The sequence below is a fragment of the Glycine soja genome, chromosome 16 (genome assembly GCF_004193775.1).
Source record: "Glycine soja cultivar W05 chromosome 16, ASM419377v2, whole genome shotgun sequence".
Classification (NCBI taxonomy): Eukaryota; Viridiplantae; Streptophyta; class Magnoliopsida; order Fabales; family Fabaceae; genus Glycine; species Glycine soja.
In genome coordinates, this window is record NC_041017.1 from 6,062,915 (window position 1) to 6,082,393 (window position 19,479).

The 19,479-nt window shown below is 30.2% G+C and overlaps 1 protein-coding gene across 1 annotated transcript; it reads right to left on the minus strand.

Moving 5' to 3' along the window:
* Positions 1-13,121: 13,121 nt before the first annotated feature.
* LOC114389642 lies at positions 13,122-17,059 on the minus strand. The gene is made up of 2 exons (XM_028350360.1): positions 15,501-17,059; positions 13,122-14,775 (listed from the first exon to the last, which is right to left on the minus strand). The coding sequence occupies exons 1-2, from the start codon at positions 16,224-16,226 to the stop codon at positions 13,495-13,497; spliced, it is 2,007 nt and encodes a 668-aa protein (XP_028206161.1). The 5' UTR covers positions 16,227-17,059; the 3' UTR covers positions 13,122-13,494.
* Between the last annotated feature and the right edge of the window lie 2,420 nt (positions 17,060-19,479).

Below are 19,479 nucleotides of genomic sequence, written 5' to 3' on the forward strand. Positions count from 1 at the left end.
AAACAAATTTAGACGATAGACACATATTTTTTTAAAAGAAAATTTTCAAAACAAAATCAAATTTGAATATTGGATTAGTTTAAAGTAGAAGATAAATAGAACCATATAAGGCATTGGATTAGTTTAAATTGGATTTTTTTATTGTTAGATTATGTATTTTATAAGAAAATATAATATTTTTCTTATAAAAATATAATAGACTATTTTTCGTTTAAAAATATTTTCTAGATCTATCATTGGGTGGAGGTGCCAATAATGATGATGTGACAACAACGTTGATGATCATATAAGAGTTTTTTATATTTTTTTTGTTCAATCGTCGTAATTAGGATCTTGGACTCCGAGTGAGACTTCAAGGTATTCCATCAAGCTTTGGTCCTTTTGATCAACTATAAGATTAATCTTTAGTTTGGAGCTTAATCACACCTAAAGTTTCTTGCCCCTTTCCAAGTTGAGTTATAGCATTTTAAGCTATGTTTAGTAAGACATTTTAGCTAGCTTTTAACTTTTTATACTAACTAGAAAACTCATTTGTCAATTTGGTAAATAATTTTTTTTTAGTAGTTTACAATATTTTTTGAAACGCTACTCTTAAAGTAACATTGTTTAAAACGCTAGCTTCTAGATATTTATATTTTCTTCCTTTGTTATTCTTAATATATTTATGGCTTAATTGCAAAATAGTCCCTCTATCCTAACCCACTAAATCGGTCCCCCTATATTTTAATTCACTATTCGAGTCCCCCCCCTTTTTTTTTTCAAATTTGGCTATTTGAGTCTCCATGTATAAAATTGGACGTTGATTGTTAACAAAAAAACATTGATTGTTCCGTGTTATTATCTTATTGGTCGTTAAATTTCCATTCACCATTTTATCAACCAATTAGATAATGACACGTGACAGTCAACATTTTTCCTTGACTGTCAACGTCTAATTTTTTGCTCCGAGGACATAAATAGTCAATTTGAAAAAAAAATGAATTAAAATATAGACGAATCGATTTAGTAAGTTGGGAAAAATAGGAAGACTATTTTTACAATCAAGCATATATTTATCAATTTTTTTATTTACCATTTTTAAATAAATCATGATTTTATTGTTTCTTATTCATTTTACATTTTTCAATCACTTAGTTTATAGCTAACTTTTCAGCCTTCAATTAACTTTTCAGATAATTTTATTTAACAAGAGGTTACTCTGAGCAATTTATAATTTTTAATCTTGATTCAAAGTTATTATTGTTTGTTCTTTTGTTCTCCCAATAACAGGTGTTGTCATAGAAATTATTCCCTATTCATAATTTAATTTTTATTCAATAAAATTATTCTAATATTTTTTAAGAAAACAAATCTAATAGATAACAACTCACATTTGTTTATTTTGGTATACGACATTATTTTTGTAGAATGTTAATTATAATCGTTTGCCAACAAGAATTATTGGCAGTTGAACTTGAACCTAGGGATCAACCCCAGTTGACAAATATTAGAAACATGTTAAATGATCATGTGCCAGTGCCGCCCATTTTTTTTCTTTACTATAAAATAATTTGTTAGGTTCATATCAAAGTTCTCTTTGATACATTTTCACGAGAGCTCAATCAACTAAACTCTCACAGCTTTTATTATGCTAGTTTCTTTCCAGTTATATATGTGTTACACATCATAAGATTTAAAGTATCAAAACTCTAAAAACTAAAAATCGAGTCAACGAACTTGTCATGGTGTATGCGTGAAACCCAGTAGGTTTCATACTCTAAATGTTTACTTAATTAGAGAATCATTTCGAGGAATTATCGCATATAATCAATTAATCATTGACTAAGAAAGCCAAACTTCCTTGATCCGTGTCATATATCCTTGCACACCATTAATTCAAATTTGCAAGAAAACTTCCAAATATGTTACTGCAGTAAGCATTAATCTCTGGAGACACCCTTGTGTGTTAGTGACCTATTTCTTTTTTTTTGAAAAAAATGTAAATTATATTAAACTCATCATGATATAATAATAAACGGAATATATTCCGCAATAAGAGAAAATCAAAAGTCTCTTTACCTATTTTTTTTTTTTTAACCAAGAGGTATATCGGTTTTTTTTTTTGGCAGCCTGCTTATCATATTTCCACGAGTTGGCTCATTTTAAAATAAAATAGTACTTTTAATTATGACTTAATGTTCAAGTTGTAAATTGAACCCGAAAAATAAATGTAATTATCCATACGTAACTGGCAACTCACGCATTGGTTAGTATAATACTTCTAATTAATTAAAATAAAAAAGAGCAGCTATCGCTGTGTCATCAACGTACTGAGTATACGGCGACTATATATATATATAGTGTCTTTGTTTCTGAGTCATGTGAAAGGCAAAGTTGTCTATATTTGTTTTATATGGGTGATGTGAAAGACTTAGTACAACATATACGGCAATGAAAGCGAATTGTGCCTTTATTTTTATATCTTTATTTCTTTAAGAATGTTAGGCACAAATGCATTCAGATGTGAACAAAACAAAATCTAGCTTTAGGGGAAAAAGGTGTTGTGAATCTCATGTCCATCATCACAAGAAAGAACTTGTGAAATAGGGAAAAATTATTTATTTTTTAGCAGGAACTTTTTAGGAAGATGAGATACTGTTTCATTTAAGATGAGTTCACACGTTCCTTTGTTTTCCTGAATTTAGTTCTCTAACTTAAATCTTAATTCTAATATTATTTAGTAAATTTGATTTTACCAATTCAGAGAAATGTCTTACGTCACGTACACGTGCTATTGACATAGTTAATTGAGTTAGTTGTTGACAATTTTATTTCTCACGGACATTTGTTTCAGGGATAAATTTTCTAGTCCTCCTAAGAATACAGTAGAAAAAAGTATTTCACATTTGTTATAAAATAATAAAATAATTAATCTCAAATATATTTTATATTTAAGTAAATAATAATTTTACTTTTAACCTATATTCAATCAATAGTTATTCTCATATACGTGTTATAATTTCTCTCATTTTCACGCTTTTTGTTCCCGTGCCACTTTCACTTACAGTCAATTTCATGCAAGTTATTCACAATAATTTTTAAAAAGGTATTCTATTTTTTTTTGTATAATATTAACACTTTAATTTTAAATTGGCTATTCTCTTGAATTTACTTGTGTGTTTTTGTTGACTATTTGATTTGCAGCAAGTATACATGTACTTCTGTGGCAGCGACAATGCTTGAGTTCTAAAGCGTAAGGTTGCAAAAGGAACTATTATGAGTTGTAGTAACGTTTTTTAGACACTATTTGTTAGGTTGCCTGTGGGTTGTGTTATACTTGTACCTACTTCGGATATAACTATGTTTTTAAAATAAACTTTAATAACAAGGATATTTCAATAATTGTAATATATATTTTTACAAAAAAAAAAATCAAGCAAACACATGTTTTAATTATTCCTGAGCATATAAAAAATATTCTAAAACATTTTAATAGTTAATCAAACATATTTGTTATATTATACTTTAGAATAATATTCTCATGTTTTATTCACAGGAATAATAATTTCAGACTAAAAAAAATATCCATAAAACAAACACCCTCTAGTTGTTTATTTAGGGTATAAATTAGATGAGAAATTCAAGTTTGCTCATAATGTTTCGAGAAAATTACTGTGCGGATCAATCAATTAGCAATTAATTAATTAAGGTTTAGACTTATCTGTCCCAAATAGAGTGAAATGTTACATTAAAATCCAATTGACTGAATAAACTGAGATTCAATTAAAATAGAGGAAATTGGATTCACAGATATCTCCCTACATCAAGACCCTAGCTTAGGAATTTTGCTAGCCATAGGCATTGGAAAGCTTAAAATCACATAATGAAAGATATAGAGTACAAAAAGGGAGGAAGATCTTTACAAGTTTTGACTCCATATTAGTCTCTATGCTTTCCCCTAATCCACAACTCTCTTACTATTACTAGCTCAGTCAGAGAAAATAAATTTCAAAATCAAACAAAAGATACAAATTTCCCAAATTTTTCCTCTTCCTATTTATAGGCATCATCTATGTAGGGTTATGCATATGCACAGTCGTGCTTTGAAGCACTCTTCTTCCTTCTAAACTAGACTTCAAGTGATGCAGATCATGCTTCAACATTCACAATCATGCTTCGTTTATGAATCAAAGTCTTGTTTCCTTTTGTATAACCATGCTTTAGTGAAGCAGAACCGTGCCCTTTTCCCTAAGCAGGGGTGTGAAATAGATGCACGACTGTGCATAGTTAAGCACAATTGTGCCACATGCTCTAGGATAGCTTCTTGCTCTTTTTGAAACTTCCTTTTCTTTTCTATAAAAGAGTCATCTCCATCTTGCTTCGAAGTTTCACTTTTTAGATGAGAAATAATCATTTAAAGTGCTAAAGATAGCTACATGGTGCGAGAAACCCCATCAATAATCATATGTAAAATAGGGTTTATCATCACCTTACCTTTTCTATTATTTGTATGAAAGACCATTCATGTTTATTGAAAAAAATAAAAGCAAAAGTTAGGAATGATATTCATGGTATTAAGGTGGGTAGAGGTACTTCCATTTTCACAAACTTTTTTTATTATTTGATTATTTGTTGATGATTGTTTCCTTTTTTTGTATGACTAATCAAAAGTAGGTGAGTCTTTACATTAATTCTTAATCAATTTGAGCATGCCTTAGTCAAGCTATTAACCTTCAAAAATATGAAATATTCTTCAGTAGGAACAGTCTTCAAAGCTCCCACAATTTTGTCGGAGCCAATGGTGTCTAGATTGATGCTATTGAAGTATTAGTTTCTTAAATGTTACATAATTTCTTAAATGTAGCACTAATGTTGCAATCTTCAGGGAGCAACAACATTTTGGTGCTGGTTGTGCATACGAAAGAGTAATGGAGATTTTGTTTTGGTTGAAACATCATGCAAGCATGTTTCCCCACTAGTGTTCGAGGGAGAAACAATAACTTTAGTGGATGCCATCGCTTGGTTCAAAGAAATTAATCTACATGTTATTATGGAATTTGATTGCAAGCACATTGTTGAGTGTTTAGCAAATGATAGCCCAAATCACATTCAACTTGGATCCATTTTGATTAGATAAAAATAGGTAAGATTACTCATTAGGAGCCTATGATCTAGTCTATATCAAATCTAGGTCACGTCAAACTTTTTAAAAAATTAAACTAGACCAAGCCATTTATTAAAGTCCTTTAGTTAAAAAGATCATAGCCTAAGCCATTTAAAAACTCTTCAGGCCTAATAGGCTAACCTATTCTTTAAAAATCATAAATAAATATTATTATTATTATTATTGTTATTATTATTATTGTAAATATGTTATATTGCATTAAATTTTTCATTCATTTTATCTTTTTAAATGTTAAACATATATATTTTGATCTACATAAAAAGTCAAGGTAAAACTTATAAATAAATTTATTAAAAGATAAATTTATCTTATTTGAAAATTTTATAACAAAAATAAATTTTAAAATAAGTTATCATAAATATTAAATCTTAAAAATATATTTATATAGTGTAAAAAAACTCATAAAGCCTAACTTACAAATTTTGATTTCTATTTTGGTGTTAAATTATTACAAAATAAACTCTTAAACAGCCTTGTTGGCCAAACTTTTATGTAAGATAAACCAGGTCAAACTCAGATCATATGTTATTAACTAAGGTGAAATTCAAGCTTAAAACTATTTTCATCTCTATATGCAAGGAATTGCTCAAACAATCTCAAAATGGTGTGGTTCGTATGTCCAAGAAACAAGCTAATTGAGTTGTCCATGTCATTGTAAAGGTATCTAGATTTCATGCTAGTTTGATTTTATCCCAATCTATATTGAATAGTTTATTGTGAATAAATTGATGTTAGTCTTTCTTTAAAAAAAAAAAAGAGAAAAGAAATATCCTAGTAAAAAAAATCCAATTACCACAATATATCTCCTTTTTAATACAATAAGAGTGCATTTGGATAAAGAATATTAATTGAGAAAAATAATTTATCTGATAATTTTTATTTTTTTAATAAAAAATTTATTGTTTGGATATTTTTTTATAAAGAATTTAAATTTTTGGAATTTTAAACAACTAAAAATGTGAAATTTTAATTTCCTTTCAAAAGGTGAGAAATTGAAATACTCTTTTTGATAGAAGAACCTTCCAAAATATTCATGTATTTATCATCCTCTCTTTCACTTGAAAAGTTTCTGAAATCACGTTCTCGAATTTGTGACTCTTTCCTCACGTCGTTCTCTACTTCAAGACACATCGTCTGAGCTCGCGGTGTGTCGATCGGGTGCGGATATAGGGGAATACGTAGAACTACACCTATCAGTCAACGGAACAGCCGTGGCTGCCTATCACGCGACAGAGATGCTTGTCGGCGTATGTTGTTATATCTCGGTTCCCTGCGACTTTCCGCATCAATATTTTTCTCTTTCGAAATATACTAAGCATATTTTTCCTTCTCTTTATATTTTTCTTTTTTATCCTCACAATTTTAATTTTCTTTTATTCAAACATAAAATTTTAAAAATAGAAAATTTTAATTAAAAGATTTAAAATTCTTAAAATTTAAAATTTATGAGAATTTTAAATTCCCTCGTCTGAACAGATAAGTACAATTGAGAAATTGAAGGCAAATTGTGCGCGGCATTTACTGGACCCATCATCATCCTCCCTCAAGAGTCAAGATAATGTATTGTAGTCATAAACTTGGACCAAATTGATAAATTGTCGACCTGCAGCTGCAACTTTCTGATTGTACTTTGTGGAAACTTTAAGCTAAGTCATACAGTCCACACATAACAAACATGACTTTGACTTCTTTTTTTCTTCCCATTTTATAGTCAACCCTTAATATCATACATATACTGCCAACTAAAGTTGACCGGAATTCAGCTACTGGGCGGTTGTTATACCCGCTTTTGCGTGTTGTTTTTTCAAACTCGGATGTCTAAACTTAAAAAATACTTGTATTATGAAAAGCGCTTTTAAATTTGAAACTGATTAAGAAAATAATTAAATACAAGTGGTTAATAGAGTGAAGTTAAAATTAAATCGTTGAGGTATTATTATTCAAGATCGATTATATGAATGAAAATAATTTTTTATAAGACTTTATTTATTTTTGAGTTAGTCAAACTGCTGAAAAAATTTGAAACTGATTATTTAATTAGGACTAAAAAAACTAATTATTTAGCAACAGTTTCCTGAAAAGTTGAAAATTAGAAGATATATGTTTGTTTTTGGATAAATTTCTGCTTAAACTTGGAGAATAAAATAAAAAAGAAAATAATTTTTTTATAAATTAAAATTGGCTAAGACATAAGTTAAAATAAGATTTTTAGAGAAACTAATATGAGAAATTTTTTACAAATTAATTTTAGTTTACAAAGAAATTTATTTATTCTCTTATATATTTTCTTCTCTTATAAGTTCTTATAGAGAAATTTATCCAAATAGACTAATCAAAATTAGCTTTCACATAAACTCTTTCAATATTTTAATTAGATGATGGCCTTATTTTATTATTTTTAATATTAAATTATTTATTTTAACAATTACTCTATTCGCATTCTTTATTTTTAATATTATACTTCAATACGTTTTAACCTTTACACTAATTAACTTATATAATTAATGCCTGATGTTTACTTAAAAATATTTTATTTTTAATTTATTTTAAATTTAATTGAAAATATTTTAGGATATAGTATAAGATAAATATTAAAAAACACAATATATAAACAATATAATAATTGAAAGTAAAAATATAATTAAAACAAGTGATCTATAAATTGAAAGTTATAAGTGTTTAAAATTAATTAAAATTATAAATATTCTAAAATATATTTCTATCAATAAAATAAATTTAAAATCTATATAAAAATATCACATAAATATTTATGTTCACTTATACCATTTTTATATTTTTCAGCTAGATAATTTTTTAAACATTTATAATTAAATAAATTAACTTATAGCTTTTAGTTACCAACTACAACTTTTAATTATCAAATATGTTTTAATTAATTTTATCAAATATAATTCAAATGTATGATTAGGATGGATGAATAGTAAGGAAGCGGTAGCATGCTACATATGTATTTTTTTAATAAATTTTTACAGTAAAATTTAACAGAGATTAGGGATCAAATTTTTTTATAATATAAACGCTAAAAAGGTTAATTGCTCAGATTTACTAAGACCTTAGTGAAATTATAAGATCAATTTTAATATTGAAATTCTCATTGACGTGATGTTAGGGTCCGTTTTTTAAGGACCTGCAAAATGCCCATCGGGATCCCTTTTTTCTCATGTAAGCAATGCTGGTTATAAGTGCAATGTAAGTATATATGGCTGTCATATTAATTTCTTTATTCTCAATGAGGAAGTTGAAGTAAGATAGGTCAAAGTTGCTCTAATAGAATTTATATACTATTATTTTAAACTTAGAGATCTTTGACTAGAAACTCCCAAATTAATTCACCAAACAAGTAAGGACAATTTGAAACTTATAGCAAAACATGATAATTGAATTTTATGCCAAATTGGCCAACCAATTACTGTGCTACATAATTCTACGAAGAACATTAGTTGACTTGCTTTCATTGTCCAAGCTTTAATTCTCTCAGTATCCAGCTCATTACTTTATCTGCTACTCATTGTTGATATTTAGTGATCCTGTGGGTGAATTCAACTAAGCACATCCCAGGTGTTGACAATGTATTTATATTGCAAGGAAAAACCGAAAAAGTTTATCTAGAATGAATTTATTTTTTAATTTGGGTAAGATGTCTTAGTCCTTATTTTTTTTATGAATTAAAGTCGGGACGTACTTTTCAATTAACTTAAATCTATAATACTGCCTTAATTAATTTTTTTTTTATCTTAAATGTATATGTTTTGTTTGCCTAATTTAATATATTTGAATTCCTAAATTTTATTTTATTTTACTTCTTTCATCATAATAATTATTAATTTTATTTTTTAAATAAATTATCCTCATAGTCAGAGTCCTAGATCTGTCAGGATATGAGTGCATGACAGATAGACAAAAAAATGAAGTAAGAATGATGTAATACCCTGTTTTTTAAAGAAGAATGATGCAACACCTAAGAATAATTACATCCATATGGATCGATCTTGCCTTAGACTTATATAGTCGCATCTTATGTTTTTTCAATGTTAGATTTGAATTTATATATAGTTAAAGTAGATTCCATTTTGGAACTAGTCAACTAAATATCTAATTTGGTACCAAGTCAAATTACATTTTCTAAGCATGTAGATGCTTGCACGCAATTATTGAAATTGGTAATATGATGTGAAGCATCCAATTCATGAAGGTGTATATCTTTGATTATTTAGACAATGCATTAATATATGATATTCATATTTCATACGGCATTTCGATCGAAAGCACCCAACATTGTGATGACAATGGACTTTGGCAATTCATTGATGTTAAAAATGTCTCCCGAGAGGTATCAGACTTGCGAGAAAATAGAGAGAAGTATGAGAAAAAAGAAAGGAAAAATTGAAAAATAATGGTAGAGTTAGAAATTCGTAGACTCGATTGAATGGGTGTATAAGATCATAATTCATACATATGCATATAGAGAGGAATCTACACACAACTAACTATAACATGCTCATGCTTTCAATCATAGACTTCATAGCAGAATATTCCTAAATAACAACTACCTTATAACTTCATTCTTTACATCTCTCAAACTCAGGCAAAGCAATGTGTTTGGATCTTAGCTTATGAAAAAACACTAGGAGACTGATTTACTCAAGATATCAACAATCTACTCAAATAAAAGAAAGAGAAGAATTGAAAAAACACTGTTATTTTGATTGTATACATCATACAATAGGAAAAAAAGTAAAATCCAAGCAAAATAACATAACTAGACCTTAGCTGATGAGATAACACTTGGAGACTGATTTGCTCAAGATATCAACAATCTACTCAAATAAATGAAAGAAAGAGATGGATTGAAAAAACACTGGTATTTTGATTACATACAATAAGAAAAAAGAAGCTCTAATGTTGTGTTTGGTAGAAGAGGAAATGAGAGAAATACAGAAGAAATAGGATCCATCTCACACCTTCTGTACTCTAGATTAATTTAAATATCTCTCTTCTATTTTCATCCTCTCAACCAAACACACCATAAGCAAAATAACATTGCTAGCTAGTGTAAATTAGACATCAAGTGCTAATTTTTCAGTTGCTTTTAGTAAGATTGGTTTTGTTTCATCTTTGCATAGGTGCTGGTGCAACTGAAGTACAGCTGACTTTGTCAACATGCCAATATGTAACACTCTGTGACTATCTTTATTCTATTTGAATGCATCATGACATACCACTTCCCACATGATTCCACAAGGTTAATTTTCCCATTCTGACCTCCCTTACTCTCTCATTAGAATGAAAAAACAAAACAAAAGATTAAAAAAAAAAAGGAAGGAAAAAGGTTTCTTACATCTATTCTTATTGTCATGTCCATACATAGTTACATACTATAAAAGCATTTTTCCCTACCTCTCACAACCCATCACAAATCAATAGATTTTTAGAACTTATGCACTCTACTAAGGTTGTAGATTTAATTTTTAAAACTAATAGCCCAGCACAATGTTAGAGAACTAGAGTAAAAACTTACATGATTAGAAGAAGGATTAAAGGAAACTCATTAAGTTATCAAACTTGAACCGATTATAAGACTCATAAGTCATAACTACTAAGAAACAGTCAAATACAAACGCATGCTATAGACATAAAAAACTTCTTACCCCATTGCCCAGAGGCTCTTCGCTATGCGAAGGTATGGAGGAGGGATATTGTACGCAGCCTTACCCTTGTATATGCAAAGAGACTGTTTCCGGATTCGAACCCATGACCAACAAGTCACCAAGGCACAACTTTACCGCTGCACCAGGGCTCGCCCTCAAACGCATGCTATAGACATATCAAGAAATTAATATTTTCGTCATCTATTCTGATAAATATCCAAAGCTTGTGCAAGCAATACAATTAATAAGAATGCTATCACCAAAACATGATTCACCAGATCTGCTCAAGGCATAAAATAAAACCATCATATGAACAGAGGCATAGTACTGAATCTGTAGTAATGAGGACCTCCAAGCAACTAAAAACACTGAAAAGTTACAAAAAGGAAAGCAACCTTAAATGGGCTTGAGAGCAGACATAACAACCAAAACTCAAGCAAAGCAACATGTGTTGCCTGGCAAGAGAATTAATTGCCAGAAATGAAAAACTAATGTCAAATCTCTCAACACACAAAATATAATTATTTTTTTCATTTTAACTCGATGATTTGGTGCAATTGTTTATCAAATAATGATTTCTGATTGTGTATTTGCTGGAAACTCATCCCAATCAAGCAAATCAACTATCACAAAAAATACGACAACCATATGATTTTTTAATTGTTCATTTGGTGTACTGGAATTCGTTAGTGTACATTGAAATTCACAAAATTATTTTCGAAAAATCCAAACATAACCCTAATTCCTGAGGTTTGATTAACAAATACGGAAAGTCAGTTAGGGTCTTAGGGATGATTTCCCTCGCAAAAATAGCTCTGCTTGCTCAGTTGCTTGGTAGCAATCAGGCGAGCCCAAATCGGCCCTTATGTTTTAGGGGTCGGGCTAATTCAATTTGCGAAGTAAATCAGTTTTTTTTTTTTTTTTTTGGCATGCTTTTGTTAAATAATTCGGCTCGCAAAAGATAAAAATATCAAAATATGAAAAATTAACTTATATATGTATTAATTTATAATATACAAATTATGAAGCGAGAATTATATTATTATTATATAGTATACATAGGGGTGGGAATAGGCCAAACCAGACTTTGAAAGACCCGAGTCTAGCCTACGATGAATCTTTGAGGTCTGAATCTGACTTATAGTCTATCAAAGATTTTTATTTTAACTCGACCTGACCTTTTTAAAAGTCTGGTCTTGCCTGATAACCTTTTTAAAAGTCTTTTTCACAATAAATATTTAATATTTTATGGAATAGCAACGTAATAGGAAAGTTAAAGAAAAAGGGAAATCAATCAAAATAATGAGGAATATAAAAGGGTACATGATTCACACCTAAATTGTAATTAAAGTTGTTGATTATATGAATAGAAGTTATGGAGTGTAATCAAAGTCTTATAGTTTAAAAAAAATAATTGTATCCAAAAAATAATATTATATATTGGTATTCAAAAAATAATATATATATATATATATATATATATATATAAGTCGGTCTATCAGGCTTATAAGGCTTTTTAATAAGTCTAAGCCTGGTCTATTTAATTTAATAGATTTTTAAAAAAGCTTGAGCCTAACATTTTAATTAAATAGGTCCGTTCAGGTCAGACTTTATATAGGTCAGGTGGTATAGGTTGGCCTGACCTATTCTCACCCCTAAGTATACATGAGTTCAACTCCAATCAATTAAAAATAATAATATGGTCATATAAACGATATCTAATGATGCAATTTTGCCATTTCAGCATTTTAGCTTACTTGTCCTCATTTTACCCTTTAAAGGCCAATTTTTATATAATTTTCTCCCCTCATATTCAGAATAATTATATTTTAATTGTAATGAATCTTAACAACTCTACCAATTTTCATAACTTTTAGTTCTCATTAATCTGCATAATTTTCTCAATCAAAAAAATTGTATCTATGATATTTCCCACTTATAACATTATAATTAAGAAATCAAAATAAAATTATCATTAATAACTCTTCCAATTTTCACAGATTTCAATTCTCATTACTCTTCATGATTTTCTCAACATTAATAAATTTATCTGTATATTTATTCTTCTTAACCAAATATTTATTTTATTTATTCTCCTCTATTTTGAATTTTTAAAATAAATTTCAATAGTTTATTTTAAATTTTTTGTCAATAATTAAAAAAACATATCATATTGTTCATTATAAATTTTAATTATAATATAATTTATATATTAAAAATACTTATTTATTGTAAATTTTAATATTTATCATATACAATACATAAAAGCTAAAATAGTACTTAAACTATTCAAAATAAGGCCTAATTTCCTTTGAATCGTTTTTTGCCCGTAGGCTACAATTATATAGTGCATAACTTTTACCTTTTTCCGAACATAAAAAATATACATAGTAATTGTGCAATACTGATTCTAACTGAACACACCAAACTTGATGTCGATAGGATAATAAGAAGCACGTTTTAACAATGGAGTGTTCCACTAACAAGTAGAGGTAAGGATTGGATGAACAAATCTTATTCCATCACATACTATCTATAAAAACTTGCAAACAAAATGAATGCACTAGACACCCTCAAATCTTGACAGTGTAGTTTTGCATGGGTGCAGCATCTTTTCCTCTTCTGTATTTGACAATAGCCTGTTCAGAAATAAGCAAATTTTCATCCAATTAAGCCATTCACAAAAACATCATGATCCTTGTAACAATAACTTTCTTGCTCCTTGTTCACTGAGGCTTTGGAGAAACAGAAATAATGACCCCTTAGCTTTTTGCTAACAGAAGTTCTCTTCCCTGAATTTGTAGATTTATCATTTTGGTGATTTGAGCAAGATGGTCCAGCAACATCATTGTCAACACAAAAACCCTTTTGCTTATTATCCGTTGATCTAGGTGATGAAAATGATGATATGGAAAAAGAACTAGAGCTTGATCTTCTTGAAACCTTTACATGTACCAGTCCTGAAGCAAATCTCTTCTTAGCATTTGGACTTGACTGGTAACTCCTCACAGAAAGGTTCCTTTTGTTGTTAGGAAGCACAGAATGCCTAAAGAATTTTTGTCTAAGTGGGGTTGGAATTTCATCTGTGATGTCCCATTTCCTGCATGAGTCCAATGAACCCTCATCAATTGATTTCCTTATCCCCTCAGCTTTCTTGTCCTTCACCAATGGCCACTGAAGGACTCGTTTCAACCCGGCAGCGACCGAAGGCCTTTTGCTTGTTGTTGGGGGTCTGTTCTCTGCTGCTGAGTCATATGCAGTGTGTTCTGATGAAGTAGAACTCATTCCTGCACTTCCCTGATCAGTGCTAGCATCTGATGCATTCTCAATTCCCGTGTACAAAAATATCTGAGTGTCTGAGATTCTGAATGATGTTCCAGGACTGCCTCCAATACTATGCATTTTCATGTGTGAGGCTATGGCCTTTCTTGAACTATGATGATGGAACATTCCACCCGCAGCAATCAATTTTCTAATTAGCACATTTGATGCTGCTGAATTGGGACTTTGCTTAAGGTAATCAAGTGGGGTCATGCCATTGGCATCACTCACATTCACATTTATTGATGGAGCAGTCATCAGGAGCTTAACAAGATCAGTGTGAATTTTCCCTATTGTGGCAATGTGGAGTGCAGTTCTTCCATCAGTGTTCTTTACATTGATGACTTCCTCTATGTGAAATTTTTTACCACTCACTAACTGCCTCAGAAGCTCAACCTGTCTGTCCAATCTTCTGAATGAGGTGGACTGAAAACCGGACACGGCCTTATGGAGGAACGTTTCTCCCGCATTGTTTCTCAGAGAGATCAATGCAGGAGATGCAGAAACTAAAGCCTCAACTGCAGCTAATTGGCCCCTGTAAGCAGCCACATGCAAAGCAGTGTTTCCCTGATGATCTGTGGAGTTTATAATGTCAAAGGATGATGTGAGGTATTTGACCACCTGCACAAGTGCCATGAATAGTTGATATAATGTCAAACCACCACAACAAAACATATGAATAGAAAGCAAAGGGATACTAGAGTGGACTGTATCTTCCTCCAAGTGTATCACCACATTTAATAGTTTAGATCTTATCTTTATTCTATTGTTATTTCATACTCAAGTAATCAGAGTGAGTATTCTATGCAAGGAGTTTGTAATAGCTTGCATCACAAAGCATCTTATATTCAATCAACACCTAAAAGAACATGATATGCTTTTTATAGTAAGTCCTCACTTTAATCCCTTATATAATCTGTGCCAATTATTTTAATCATTGACTTTACTGAAACTTCACTTGTCCCTAACTTTAGAAAACATCATTCACTATTCCTTAACATTAGTCAAAAAGAAGTAGAAAAGTATTAACAAATGACGAAGTCATTGGAGCGACTAAAGAGAAATTTTAGGGACTAAAACAACCTACGCATATATAGCATTTAATATCAGGGATTAAAGTAAGGATTTACTCTATGCTTTCCTATTTGGCAAACAGAACTAAGCAGAAATTATTGAAGAGGCTCCTACTACTCCACAAGAATAGTTCATCAGCTAAAGGTCCAATGAGAAGGAAGTTAAAGAAAAAGAACACACTAAATAAAGTAGTACCAACCAATTGATGCATAAATATGAAACATTAATTAAAAATTTCAACCTAAAAGACAACAAAATGAATAAAACCTCACCTCAACCTGCCCTCTCCCTGAAGCAGAATGCAAGAGAGTAGATCCCTGAGCATCTCTATAAGCCAAAACATCAGAGCAATTAGCAAGAAACTCCACCAAAATCTCCACACTACCGCCTCTAGCAGCAGCATGAACAGCCCTATTACTCATCTCCCACTTGTAAACAGGAGGAACATCCCCACCAACATGCTCCTCCAAAACCCCGCCTTTGCCAGTGACAAACCTTGGAGAAACTGCAAAATCAAAAACCAGCCTAAAAACCTCACAACTCTTGCCCCTTGAAGCAGCATAAAAGATATCAGTGACATTATACTCTCCTTCTCCAAACACCAACAAAGGGTTCCTCTCAAGAAGTTGCTGCACAAAACTCAAGTCACCAGCTGATGCAGCAGTGTAGATTAGCCACCCTCCATACCCTGCACGGATGAGAGAGTTCTTGCTGCTGCTTCTTCCCTTGGAATCACACTCAAGAAGCAGCTTATGTGCCACCTGTGAGCGGCACTTTGCAACATCACTGAACTGTTGTTGTTCTTCATCATCCCACACGACTTCAAGGCGGCGAATTCGGCGAAGGGAAGTGAGCTTGAAGAGGTGGTTGTTGTCAATTCTTAGCAGCTCACGAACCAAGTCATAGTGGCCATTTGCAGCAGCACAATCTATTGGTGATGCATACCACCATTGGTCCCCAGTGCTCTCCCACCTTAGTGGGAAATATGTAGTTGGCATTTTGAATTAACAAATTCAACAAAAGTGCTTGAGAAGAACAAATCAAACAGTGTTTAATTTCTACAGATAAAAAAAACCTACCATTAATGAAATGGAAACCATTTTGTGATGTGAAGGTTTGAAGCACTCTTCACAAGTAACAATCTCAACAAAAGTAGTTGAGAAGAACAAATCAAACAGCTGAATCTCACAGCAAGACTAGCATTAATACCAAGGGGTCTAGCTCAATTAGTCGAGCAAAATGTGTGAGTATTGTAACCCCTAATACTGTGTTCCATTCTTACGGATATAAAAAGAACTAGCATTGATGAACTGGAAACCATTTTGTGATCATTGCTATTAGTTTAGGCAATTGTGAAAGTTTGAAGCACTGTTCACAAGTAACAACCTCAACAAAAGTAGTTGAGAAGAACAAATCAAACAGCTGAAATGCTGAATCTCACAATCAAACTACTAAACTAGCATAAGTGAATGTGAAACCATTTTGTGATGCATTGCTCTTGGTTTAGAAGAATATAGTGATAGTGTGATACTAATTGTAATTGAGATGAGACTTTCTCAAAAGAAGTTGGATCAGTGTGAGGGTGATCAAACAACAGAAGAAAGCTTACAGGGAAATGTGATAATTGACAACCAAGTGTGAAAGAGTGTAAAAGGGGCACCAAAAGACCACATGCAAGAAATTTAGAGAATGACTGAAGAAGTCACAAATGACTAATAAAATAAGCAGTTGAACTGTCTGAATTTCTGAATATTCCCTTTAGAACACGGATTTATTAAATATGATGAACATTATGTTGATGAAAAGGGATTTTTGAACAGTAGAAAACGAAAAAGTAGAAGGAAAATATCACAATATCTTCAACATGTAGATATACACTTAGCTTTATTAGGCTTAATACACTTTTACTAATGATGAGACTTTGGTATCATTTGGGTTTCACGACAAATTTCCTTCGAATATAGCGCAGATGCACGAGTATTCGTGCAACACAATTATGTTTAAATAATGATAGTCTTACTTTTTTTTTGTTATAATGATAATTTTACTTCTACCTCTTGTGCATTAAAGCAAAGGCAAATGAATTTGTAAATGACTCGAGAGTGAAAAAAAAAAAATAGAGTTCATTGTGTATAGAGGATGTTCTTATTTATTAGCAGTTTATGTTTATTTTTGAAAAGCCATATTTATTCAATTGATCTCATTTTATTAAAAATTCACAAGTTTTCGAGTGGTGTCTATTTAGTTAAACAAATAGTCACTTTGATTTTTAAATTATTTTTTAGTCTTAAATATGTTTGAGATATGTGATATATATTCAATTTTTGTTTTAAGTCTTTTGATAAAATAAATTATTATTCAGAATCACTGATATATTAAAAATTTTATTTTAAATTTATGTTATTAGTTAAGTGATAATGTGACATCATTTCAATTGTTCTTTCAATATATATCAGTCCTTGAAATGATATTATATCATCACTTAAGTGACAAAAGAGATTTGGAATAAAACTTTTAATATAGGGAACTTTGGGAAAAAAAATATTAGAAACTTAAAATAAAAATTAAATATATATTAGTTATTTAAAAGTTATTTAAGATTATTGTTTATAAGAAATTTCTTTCAAATTTAAATGAACAATACAAATTTTCATTAAAAAAATAAAAGTTTTCATATTTTGAGAAATTAGCACAGATCATAGGAATAAAAACAAAGGATAAGATGAGTGTCCTTACGAGGGTTGAAGTGGAGTGATCATAATGAATAGTAGATAGTATGATAGAGGACAACAAGAAATCAATAATTACCCTCAGAAAGCAATGTAGCAGGAAAGGAATCGGGGTACTCAGCCACTCAGAAGAAAAGCACGATAGACCATAATAAAGGATATATATTCTCGGAAAAAAAATTATTACTTAGGAATCTCGGGGGACTTTACTTGCAAATGAAGTTTTCAGATAAGATATCTCTCTTCAGTAATAGGGTATTAAGGACTTGATAATGAAAGAGGGTTCCGGAGATAATATTTTCACCACGAGGTAGGTTGTAAACTTGTAATTGCAATGATGTTACGGTAGAAGCAAGAACTGAAATAATGTACTTAATTTTAAGTTTGTCTAAACTCTAAACAAGTGGTTATTGATTTAAATAATATTGAATTTAATTCTTTTAACTAAGATTTTATGTTTAAATTTTGTGAATCAAAAAAAGAATTGTTAGAGAAACAAATTTCATCATGTGACTAACTAGGTTTTTCGATGTTGTTTAGTCCTTAACAATATCGATAAGTATTTTGTATCAATAGCATTGTATAGAAAAAAAAATCTACCAACGAGGTTTAGTAGAGTTGAGAGATGATTGAGTTTCTTAAACATGCTAGCAGGGGTTTAATTTTCTAGTTGTGCATCCGAAGAAGACTTTTGAGAGAAGTAAAGCTCACTTCGATAATCTCTAGGTCTCGAGGATTAGTCTCATGACTTGAGGCTGTAGGGATACCTTACTTCTAGCAAAAAGGTCAATCATTGGACAATCACCATATTCAATCAATTAAGTTAGATCCCTTAATAACAATTTGCTATTAATTCAACAATCAATAGTTTATCCATCCACAAAATAGCAAAATATTGGGTTACTCTTTCATTAAGATGTTTAGCTGAAAGTTATATTTGCTTTTGTTAGAAACACTTCTAATTAAGTAATTATTATTTTTACAAATAAAATCCCACACGGATTTACACCGGCTAATGTTAAGTAAGTCAAATATGTTAAAATATTTATTGTAAATTAGTATAATAAATAATTATTATGTTATCTTTTGGTATCATCAATCGAAAATTTAAAATAATTAATTATCATATGTAGATTATGAATTGTTTTAGATGAGATTAAAGATAAAATTAATCTTGTGATGGATTGAGTCAATTATTAGTAGATAGTCCATTTGAGAGGTTTTTACCTAATGTTAGGGGATTATAAATTTAATATCTTATTAAGCAAATTTATTCTTTATAACTGTCTCTCTTAATCACATTATCTTAAAAGAGTCTCCTAGAAAGTAGACAATAATTCTATCAACATTAATTAAGGGTTTCTATCGTCAAGCCACACTTATAGGGGATGAATGCGAATTAAGAATAGTGATCCATAACCTTTTATATTTTATCGCTATACTCACATGCTATAATTTGAATCTATGAGATCTATACCTGCAAAAAGGTAGACATGTAGTCTTTCTCCAATATAGCTTGCTC

Coding starts and splice junctions, on each gene's coding strand:
- LOC114389642 (XM_028350360.1), bottom strand. CDS start 16,226: ATGCCAACTACATATTTCCCACTAAGGTGGGAGAGCACTGGGGACCAA. Junction 14,776..15,500: donor CAGGGAGAGGGCAGGTTGAG/GTGAGGTTTTAT, acceptor GCACTTGTGCAG/GTGGTCAAATACCTCACATC.